This window comes from Carlito syrichta, unplaced genomic scaffold (assembly GCF_000164805.1).
Source record: "Carlito syrichta isolate Samal-C Ts95f unplaced genomic scaffold, Tarsius_syrichta-2.0.1 Scaffold315921, whole genome shotgun sequence".
NCBI classification, from domain to species: domain Eukaryota; kingdom Metazoa; phylum Chordata; class Mammalia; order Primates; family Tarsiidae; genus Carlito; species Carlito syrichta.
This window is the reverse complement of record NW_007260017.1, coordinates 76,493-88,022: the sequence shown is the minus strand read 5'-3', so window position 1 is coordinate 88,022 and position 11,530 is coordinate 76,493. Positions and strand designations below refer to the sequence as shown.

Sequence of the window (11,530 nt, the reverse complement as noted above, 5' to 3'; positions counted from 1 at the left end):
AGCCCACTCAAGCCAGAAAACGCAACTCCCACTTGTTCTCTGCTAACGGCTCTTTTCAGAGCCACCACGTTCTCACAAGGAAAGCTGATAACCAACCTCGTTGTTTAAACAAACAAAAAAGTTATTTTGGCAACAACATTGAGTACACGTAAAAGTAATGTAGGAACAGTTTTCGAGAAAATAGGCAGTCCATGGGAAACAATTTTAGGACATGCCAATTAAAACATATCGGAACTCAAAATAGGACGTTTTTACAATAAAGATAGGGTGGGAATATCACTTGAACTCGCAATAAATGAGGGCAAGGAAGCTTGCCGTTGGCCGATAATAAAAGTACGTACTTTTCAAATTGTGAACCTAAAATATTTTCCAGCCTAAAACAAAGAACATTTGTTGTGATTCAGGGGGCATCCACCAGCATTCGTAATCTGGACGTGTTAATGCAGGATTTTGGGTTTCATTTCGACTTGTGGAATCAGAAATTACTTATTAACATGACCTTAAATGTTTTGTAAGCCACACTTTTTGGTGATGGGGTGAATTAGCACACAATTTACTTGAGTTTCAGATAAAGAATGGTAGCGTCGCAATTCATCCAATGAAATTCACTAATAATGAGCCAATCATTGGATTCACTCTTCAGCCAATTATATTATCGCGCGGGATTTTTAAAATATTACAAGGCCAATCAGAATGCTTCTAACTATATTTAAAGGCAACTTGGGTTCAGCTTACTACAGACCTTTGTGTCTTCGCTCACTCCAGATGGCTCGTACCAAGCAGACAGCTCGCAAGTCCACCGGCGGGAAGGCGCCGCGCAAGCAGCTGGCCACCAAGGCGGCTCGTAAGAGCGCCCCGGCCACCGGCGGCGTGAAGAAGCCCCACCGCTACCGGCCCGGCACCGTGGCCCTGCGCGAGATCCGCCGCTACCAGAAGTCCACCGAGCTGCTGATCCGCAAACTGCCGTTCCAGCGCCTGGTGCGCGAGATCGCGCAGGACTTCAAGACCGACCTGCGCTTCCAGAGCTCGGCCGTGATGGCGCTGCAGGAGGCCTGCGAGGCCTACCTGGTGGGGCTCTTCGAGGACACCAATTTGTGCGCTATCCACGCCAAGCGCGTTACCATCATGCCCAAGGACATCCAGCTTGCTCGCCGTATTCGTGGCGAGAGAGCGTAAATCAAGCAATTAACTTCAAGTTAAAAAGGCTCTTTTAAGAGCCACCCACGGTTTCACCTAAAAAGCAGTTGCCACTTACATTGTAAGACCCGTAATGGGTAAGTTTCAAAGGTTTTTTTGAGGTTTACTTTTTATTTAGTACGTTCTCAAAAGTTATAATTACGTGGACTTCATTTGGACCTTTAAGCATGAACACAGGTAGACAAATGAATACCTTTAGACAAATGTTGGCTCCCTTTTCTTCCTGTTGATTTTGCTCAAACTGCCTTTTGAGTGGAGCACCGTATTTTTAAAAAGACCACTGCCAATCATTCCTGCTTTTAATTCATTTAGTAGATCTAAAGGCAGCATTGCATAAGATGTAGAACATTGCACAAAACAAGAATGTGGTGTTGGTCTATCTGAAGAGTACTTGGCGGTGGAAGAAACTGGTCTCACTATTCTCTGCCAGAGGTCCACTAAATAGATTTATGAAAAAAAATTGCCTAGTCATTTTAAGCTCAGAAGGCTTAAGATAATGAAGGGTAGCAACTGAAAAGCTCTTTTACCCAGGCCTTTTAATAAGCAAAAAAAAAAACTAAATGCTAATTTCTTAAGTTTTCCAAATATGTAAGATAACTGATGGGGTAGATGAAGGGTTTATGGTGCCTAATCCATTTACAACTTTGACTTTAAAAAAAATACAAAGTTACAGATATCAAACTAAGTAGACCATATTACTTTATACCAGGAAAATAAAATCAATAAATTACAGGATAAAACCAGACAAAACTATAGCCATCACAAAATTCAGAACATAGACTTCAATAACTCAAATACAACGTATTGTATATTTTCCTTTATTTTTGACTGAATGCTCTGATTCCATCTTCAGATGAAAATTATTTTGTAATATTTTCTGTAGACAATGGAAAAAATTCAGTCTTCTAAAGTGGCTGATCATAATCTGTTTTGCTTTCTTGCTACCTTAGAAGAATTGTCGCTTTAAAACACATAATTGGTAATGTCAAGTAAGTTTTTAGGGTTGTTTCCAAATTTGGAATTCCTCTCAAACGTTCTATATGTGAGTTGTAACATTTGTAAGAATTCTTTTCGGACTAGCTCCTGGCTCTATACATCTCTACTATCTTCTCTGTACTTGCTCTCAGTGCTAGGTGAGTGTTATGAATAGTTGTTTGTCATGATATGTTATCTATCCCTGCATCCTCCCAGGAATTCAGGTTAATAGTCCCAGTGATTAGTGATTCCTTGAAACCATTCTTACATCAGATTGGCTGGCAAAAAATGAACTATATACAAGCACATATGCAAATGACATATAGTTTATTAGTCCCATACTAGATACAAAGTCAACTAAATTTTCTCTTACCCAAATCCCAAAGGTTTTGGTTTATTTTTTTTTATCAGCATTCAAACAAAATCAGACAATGGTGAATTGTAATTGAAGGGAAGATTGAGTGGAAACAAAACAATGATCTTAACTCTGTGATTAAAATATTTTAACACTGCATTTTTTTTAAAAAGAGACAACGTGAGCCAGGCTCAGTGGCTCAGCCTGTAATCCCACGCTTTGGGAGCCTGAGGTGAGTGGATTGCCTGAGCCCGTGGGTTTGAGACCTGCCTGGGCAACTTGGCGAGATCTCATCTCTACAATAAATCAAAAAAAGAAAAATAAATTGGCCAGGTGTGGTAGCACACGCCTGTAAGTTCCAGCTACTTGGAAGGCTGAAGTGGAAGGATCATCGGACCCCAGCAGGACGAGGCTGCAGTGGCCTGGAGCAGCCACTGCACTCCAGTCTGGGTGACAGAGTAAGACTCTAACTCAAAATAAATAAATAAATAAATAATAATAAAAATTTTAAAAGGGACCAAGTGAGAACATTTGAGGGCCCATTCTAGTACTTTGGAAGCGTAGGATCTGACACAAGTTTTATTAGCTTCAGAATTAATCTGCCTCAGCACTAACTATGTTTTTCCAAAGTACACATGGCTGTCCCCCGCATCCTACCAGTGGGTAGGATGAACCAATAAAACACCAAGTCTTAGAGATGCTTTCTGGGTGTCAGAACCAAGTCAAAAAGTATTTCCTTGGAAACAATTGAAATACATCACTGCAGGAGTGACCCAGGAGTTGAGAATCACTGGTTGAGATGACTCCCAGGCATCTGAGATAATCACTCATTTGGATGTCATTTTAGATGACATTCTCAGGAGAGATACCAGCAGGAGAAAATTCAACGGTGAGAATAAAAAGTCAAATTTAAGCAACTGGAATACTTTCAGTGCTAAAATGATTTCCCTGGGACAACCATAACTTTGTGAGATGTTGTAGTTCTATTCAGTATTGAATATTCATTGTTTTTTAGAGTAGCCTACATAGAAGCAATAAACAGTAAAACAATGGATATATTAAAGGAGTCAGGCTAATAATACCTATGATGATAGTGATTCACAGGTAAAGTACCACATGAAGTAATTGATCTGATTATGCATAATTCTTACAAACTGCAAGGCAAGTTCTCTCACTGTCTCCATTTTACAGAGACAGAAGTTCAGCCTAAGAGATTCAGTAAATTAATCAAATATATACTACTAGTAAATATCATTGCCAGACAATTTTATCCCAAATCCACTTTCTTAATATCTTCTGATCAATAAGATTACCCAAAAAGGAATTATCAGATATAGTTTCCTCCTCAAAGGTAGCTTTGTTTCAGAAATCAGACTACCTCTGGGTGGATAGGGAGAGGGGCTATGGTGGCTTCGGCTGGCTAAATTCTGTTAAAATCCTCTAGTTAGAGACCTGGTGTGTGGTGAAGTGGGTAGATTTAACCAATAAAACATCAAGTTTTAGGAATGCTCTCTGAGTTTCAGGACCAAATCAGAAAAAAATATTTCCTTGGAAACATCTAGATTCTGCTCCAAAACAAGTATATACTTGTGTTTCTTCACAGTATAAAAGTTAAACTGTTCAAAATGGTAGCCACTAGCCATATGTGGCTATTAAGTACTTGAAACGTGACTAGTCCACGGGATGTTTTTTCAGTGTAAAATGCATACCACATTCAAAGACTTAGTACAAAAAAATTAATTCAATATTTTTACATTAGATTATTTGTTGAAACAATTTTTTTATTATACTGAGTTAAAGATATTAAAATGGATTTCGCTAATTTTATTCTACTTTGTGTAATGTGGCTATTAAAAACTTAAAATTGACCGGGCGTAGTGGCTCATGCCTATAATCCCAGCACTTTGGGAGGCCGAGGTGAGACAATTGCCTGAGTCCAAGTGTTCGAGACCAACCTGGGCAACTTGGTGAGACTTCATCTCTACAACAAATCAAAAAATTAGCTGGGCATGGTGGCATGTGCCTATAGTTCCAGCTACTTGGAAGGCTGAGGTGGAAGGATCATCTGAGCCCAGCAGGCCGAGGCTGCAGTGGCTAGGAGCACGCCACTGCCCTCTAGCCTGGGAATGAGACGCCAACTCAAAAAAAAAAAAGAAAACTTAAAATTATGTATGTGGTCCTTATGTTTCTGAGGAACAGCACCAATATGCTGAGAATAATCATAATGACTCACAGATCAAAAACAAATTATGTCTTTTATGTCACCAACCCTCAGTTCTTCATCTCTAAAATGGGTATAATATAGCACCTGCCTCAAAGTGTTGTGACACTGTGACAAGAATGTATTTGAAAATAGGGCAAGCCCCTCAGGTTCCTTCCTATTGAGAGACCTTTTCTGTCTTTTCAATAAATCCTACTTTCTCACCAAATAAATACATAAATAAACCTACAGTAATCAGCATGTTCCACTTTGGCATGTTGTAAATAAGTGCTTCAGAAATGCTGGCTTCTAAGGCTGTTGTTGCAACTATGCCCTAAATTCCTGTTTCCTTCTGTAATCTTTTAATAATGTAATCCTATCTTGCACAGGGTCTATTCATCTCTAGCATGGATTTCAATTACCAAGTCACCGTCTACATTTCCCTCAGGCTTAAATAGCCAAGATACTTAGTACTTTGCCTAGGGGAAATAATAGGATACTTAATTTTTTTAGCCATGAGGGCACTGTAGATGAAAGTTTAAAATAATGCATTACAGTAGCTTCTAGTTTCTGTTACTCATGCTTCTTTCATACATGAACAATTTCATACATTTTCATAATTAAATCATCATTCAGTTGTTTAGTTTATGTAATATTCATTGACAGTTTTGGCTAATCAGTAGTGTTTGGAAAATTATTTGAATACATTATTGTCATGATTTTATAAAACTAAATGAAAAATTGAAAATGATAGTAATGTCAAATTAAATATAGGTTTTGAAGAAGATCAGAATATCACCCCGAAATATGGAACTTTGGCATAAGAATTATTTTTGGCTGAAGGTAATTGAGAATCAACAGTTGTAGGGAGAGTTCTCTGTCTTCTCTTTACCCAACTCGAAATGGAGCATACCTTTCCCTTTGTGTAAGTGGCATAGATTTCCCTGTGAAAGTATCCCCCTCTCACCTTCCATACGAGGAAAAAGAGAACTCTTATCACCAGATAAGGAGAGGTGACATTGAGATGAGTCTGCACAAATAAAATTTACTACAATAACATCTCTCATATTTTATCCTCCATGTTTTGCCCATGTATTTTTTTGTCACTTTACCACAACTTATCCTGTGAAGCATAAACCCCCTTTCTTTGCTAAAATGACATATAAGTCCCCAAGTCTAACTGCCTTTTAAGATTTTACTTTTTTTCTGTGAATTCTGTGTATGTAATATGCTAATACAATTATATGCTTCTCTTCCGTTACTGTCCTTTTTTAAATTAAATTTGCAGGGCCCCAGTTATTGAACTTAAAAGGGAAGAGAAAAAACTTTTCCCCCTTGCCAGTTTCAAAGACTAAATAAAATTGAGACGAGAATTCTTTTTTTTTTTCTTTCCTGAAGTGGCCAATTTTTAGATTCAAATGAATGTTCATTAGACCCAACAAGAACTGTGAGGGAATAAAACAAAACTAAAGTCCATGAACAAAATTCAGGAAATATATTGAAGACTGAATCTAAAGCCTAGATAAAATTGGATTTTTTAAAATCATTTTGGACTCTCTAATTCATTTGAAGGATATATTTCATTTGACATCTTTCATCTATGGAAACATGTCTGCAGAAGATGTCTAACGTTAGGATCAATTGTAAGTGTATACATCCAATAAATCGAGGCCCCAAAGGACACTGAAGGACAATTAAAAATTAATTAGTTTGCTTGTATTGATTCCTTCCTTACTTAACTTGAAATTGATATGAAAATCAAGTAAATGGGTAGACTTGAAAGTATTTGAAGGAGAAAGGAACATAGACACTTATGGTACCATTACTTTAAGCACTAATTGTGATTATATTTGGAGTGTCTTAATTAGGTCTCCTCATTGCAGCAACTTCACTTGACCTGAGCTAAGTAAAATGACCTCAGTGACAGGAGTTAGACGGCCCAAAGAACTAGGAACTCAGGAAATAGAAATGCTGACAATGCAGCTCTGTGGAGTTCTGTGCAACTCTCATCTCTGCTTTTCTCTGTACTTCAGCTTTACTCTACTCTTGCTGTCCACCAGATCCCTTGGCTTCTCTTATGTGATACATAAAAAGGCAGTCCTCACCCCCTGACATCAGATCACCTCAGCTTCTATTCCTCATTTCTGTTTTTGAAGTTTTTGATTGATTCAAATTAGCTCAATGACCTCTAGCCAGTCTACCATTGTTTAGTGTCAGATACGCTGTATCCTCAAAATTTTAGTACATAAAACACAGTGCATTATATGCAACACTTATATTCCAGCTTTGAACCAAAAAATGAAGTCAAAGATCAGAAGGAGAGCAAGGAGCATTCTATAGTTGTAATGGCCCCATCATCTCCACAAACAACATGGGCTGTAAGTGTAAAACATATGTGAGATTACAGAAACTTACTATGAGAAACAAAAGGGAATGTAGAATATCTTACAAGTGTTTTTACATTGATTTTATGTTGAATGATAATATTTTGGATATGTTGGATTAAATAAAGCATATTAAAACTGCTTTCACCTGTTCCTTTTTTCCTTCTTTATGTGACTTCTACAAGGTTTAAAATCACATATGTGGCTCATCTGCTGGGCATAGTGACTCATGACTGTAATCCTAGTACTTTGGAAGGCCAAGACCAGAGGATCTCTTGAGGTCAGAAGTTTGAGACTAGACTGGAAAACATAACAATACCCCATCTTTACAAAAAGCAGTGACATATATGAGTTGCATTTGTGCTTACCTTATGCAGCTATGGATAGTCCTATTTTATAGATTATTAATTCACTCATGTATATATCTCCAATAACTAAATAGTTTTAATGTGCACTTTATAAAATGCTGGACTTCAAAAAATTAAAAATCGATGGATTGCCATTTCCAATAGCAATAAAGAAGATAAAATATCTGAGAATAAAGGTAATAAGAAATGCTAAGCTATAGAGAGACAAATTTTAAAAGTTTCTATATACATAAAAAAATACTTAAACAAATTTTTAAAAATTCTTGAATAAGAAAACTCAGCATCTCCCAAAATTAATATGCTTCACAAATACACAATCCCAATAAAACGTCCTATAGCATGTTTTTGTTTGTCTGTTTTTAATGTGTGATGGGTGGAGTTAGAGGAGTCATCTTAAAGTACATATGGAAAAATAGATTAAAATAGAATAGGAAAATTCTGGGAAAAAATAATGAAAAGGAATTAGCTCAATCCACTATTAAAGTCATTTTAGTTATTAAACATTCATTTACATCAGCCCTGTCTTATCTCTGGGGACACATTCCAAGGTCCCAAGTGTATGCCTAAAACCACAGATGGTACCTAATCCTATATATACGGTTTTTTTCTATACATACATACCTATGATGAAGTTTAATTTGTAATTTAGGCACAGTAAGAGATTAACAATGACTGATAGCAAAATAGAACAATTTTAACATTGTACTGTAATGTGGATGGGCGTGGTGTCTCACACCTGTAACCCCAGCACTTTGGGGGGCCCAGGTGGGAGGACTGCTTGACACAATGCCTACATTCAAGACCAGTCTAGGCAACATAGCAAAATTTTGTCTCACAAAAAAACAGAAAAAAATAGCCAGATGTGGTGGTGCGTGCCTGTAGCCCCACTTATTCGGGAGGCTAAGGTGGAAGGATCCCTTAAGCCCAGAAGGTTGGGGCTGTGGTGAGCCATAATAGTGCCTCTGCACTCCAGCCAGGGTGAAAGAGATCACGATTCAAAAAACCCTGATGTACTGTAATGAAAAGTATGTGATTGTAACTTCTTTCTCAATATATCTTATCGTATGATATTCCTTCTTATGATGATGTGGATGACACAATGCCTACGTTATGAGATGAAGAGAGGTGAATAGGGTAATTAAGCATTGTGAAGTAGGCTTGACTAAAGTACTAAATATTTAAGTACTATTTGCTATGTGTCATTTGCTCTTCTCAGCTGTGAACAATACTCAAAACAGTGTGATCCTACCCTAGGAATGGCCAAAAAGACCAAAGGAACAAAATAGAAACCCTAAATTGAGTCCATCTATCCATGGAATGTAGCCTACCAAAAATGCAGGATCCAAATTATGAGAGGAGGAGGCAGAAATAAGAGTTCATGCCGGGATCCGTTGCTCAGCCTGAAATCCCGCGCCTTTGGGAGGCTAAGGTGAGTGGATTGCCTGAGCCCCGGGGTTCGAGACTGGCCTGGGCAGCGAGACCTCATCTCTACAATAAATCAAAAAAATCGGCCTGGCATGGTAGCACATGCCTGTAATTCTGGCTACTTGGAAGGCTGAGGGGGAAGGATCGCCGGAGCCCAGCAGGCCGAGGCTGAGGTGGCCGGGAGCGGCCACTGCACTCCAGTCTAGGCGACAGAGTGAGACTCCAACTCAAAAAAAAATTCATAAGTGGTTTTTGGGGGGGGATGAGTCGATATATTAAGCCATACCCCCAAATAAAGAGGACTCAATTATTTAATGTTAATGTAAAATTAACAATGCAAAATTACTTAAAGAAAACAGATTTTTTTCCCTTTTTCCTTGCTTCCCTTTCTTCCTTTTCTTTCTTTAGACGAAATCCGTGGGCACTATCATAAATGAGGAAATTAACTGCAGTAATGATTGTGGAAATAGTAGAATAACAGCTGCAGATCTCCAGAAGCCTTTGTCCCTGTAATCTGGACCTCACCAAAATGTGCCCACCAGAATTTTAAAATAGAACTCTGAGCTCTCTGTAATGAGGAGAAACTGTGGATATGAAAGAATCCGGAAAACATTTAGTGAAAACTAAAGGTCTTTATTAGAATCATGCCTCCCATCCGTACACTTGCAATAATTTATAGTATAAATGCTTTGTTCTCGTAGAAACATATGGACTGCCCAAAAAACATACGCTTGAAGAAAATCTGACTTTTAGATGTTGATGTCTATATAAAGGGAGAACAAGTAGCCAAAACGCAAGGCCAAAATAGCTGGCTAAAAGTTGTGTTTTCCATACGCCAAATTCATCATACCTTGGCGAAAAGCTGCATGATACAAGGAACAAAAAGATCCCTGGTCCACCACTGCCTTGGGTCGAAGGAATTGCTGCTGGGGCTGTAGCAGCTTTTTAAATACGTCTTAGCAGCAACAGCAATCAGATATTATCAGCAAAGGAATGCAGAAAAAAGGTTCCTGCATTCATTTTTTTCTCCCAGGGCTGAATGTTACCAACTCCGCCAACACCTTGAACGTCAACAGAGGAAGTGTCTGAAATACCAGACAGATTTCCATGGAGTGAAAAAAGCAAATTTTTCAATACCCTAAAGCAAAAATACAGAATAAACAACGACGGCCACCACCCAATTAAATACAGAATGAAAGTCTTGGGCTGGAGCAGTGAGCCAACCCGAGAGCAGGGCGGGACTTTTGAATTACTTTTTAGCCCAATCTGAGTATCCCTTAAGACTGAGACTTGTTCCCGTTTTCAGGTTGCTGTCTTTCGCAGCACGCGCGTGGGGCGAGGCCGACGGCTAACCTCACGTCGACCAGCGGAAAGTGCCTCAGCACAGCTGAACACCAACGGGACAAGCGAGCCCCGGAAGGGGCTCGAGGTGTTACAATCTGGCAGCCGCCACACGCTCTAGCTTGCAGTTGCTCAATTTGTCAGCCGTAGCTTTCAGCCGACTTGTGCAACCATGCTCTAAAAACGAAAAGTTGACAAGGAAAAAGAAAAGGTAGGCAAAATACTCAGCTCTCTTTTGAGATCAGTGGTGGCTCTGAAAAGAGCCTTTTGGGTTTTAGAAGCAGACGTTCGCTTACTTCTTCTTGGGTGCGGCCTTCTTGGGCTTGACTACCTTGGGCTTGGCGGCCTTGGACTTCACGGCCTTGGCAGCACTCTTGGTGGCCTTCTTGGGCTTGGCAACCTTAACTTTCTTCGGACTCTTGGCCACTTTCTTGGTCACAGCAGCTGCGGCCGGCTTCTTCGCTTTCTTTGGGGTCTTCTTGGCGCTTTTCTTCGGGGTGGCGGCTCCGGTCGCCTTCTTGGGCTTCTTGGCTGCCCCCGCGGGTTTCTTGGGCTTGGCTGCGCCAGACTTCCGGATCTTGGGCTTGGCTTCCCCAGAGGCCGCCTTCTTGTTGAGCTTGAAGGACCCGGAAGCACCGGTACCCTTGGTCTGCACCAGGGTGCCCTTGCTCACCAGACTTTTAAGACCAAGCTTGATGCGACTGTTGTTTTTCTCCACGTCGTAGCCGGCGGCTGCCAGCGCCTTCTTCAGTGCAGCCAAAGATACCCCGCTACGCTCTTTAGAGGCAGCAACTGCTTTGGTGATCAGCTCTGACACCGGGGGGCCAGACGCCTTGCGGCGCGCCCCCGCGGGCTTCTTGGCCGCCTTCTTCTTTACCGGGGCCTTTTCCGCCGGGGGGGCGGCAGCAGGAGCGGCTGGAGCAGTCTCCGACATACTGAGGACCAACAACTCGAGGACAAGTGGCGAAGCGCCGATGGAACAGCACTTGGGCAGGGCCGCTGTATATATAGAGCGCAGGAGCTCGCTGATTGGTGCTCTGGTCGCCCGCCTGGCTGGCAGGCTCTGAGCCGCCGCGCTGCTCCCAAGTTGTGTTTGTTACACCTCAAAAAATGGGGAAAATATTAAAATGCCCCGCACCAAATCGCCCAGGTTTGGTCACAAAAGGATCCGAGAAGCCTCCGGTTCCATGCTATCTATTTATTTTTTCCACAACCACAAAGACAACGCGTCCAGGCGTCCCCAATTCCCCCAACTCCGAAGGAAGTCCAGGGCAATCAGAGACCA

At 40.5% G+C, this 11,530-nt stretch overlaps 1 protein-coding gene across 1 annotated transcript; it reads right to left on the bottom strand.

The window, feature by feature from the left end:
* Positions 1-10,462: 10,462 nt before the first annotated feature.
* Positions 10,463-11,179, bottom strand: LOC103276081 (histone H1.2). The gene has a single exon (XM_008073501.2). It carries the CDS (start codon positions 11,177-11,179, stop codon positions 10,538-10,540), a length of 642 nt encoding a protein of 213 aa, XP_008071692.1. The 3' UTR covers positions 10,463-10,537.
* Positions 11,180-11,530: the final 351 nt, after the last annotated feature.

Coding starts and splice junctions, on each gene's coding strand:
- LOC103276081 (XM_008073501.2), bottom strand. CDS start 11,179: ATGTCGGAGACTGCTCCAGCCGCTCCTGCTGCCGCCCCCCCGGCGGAA.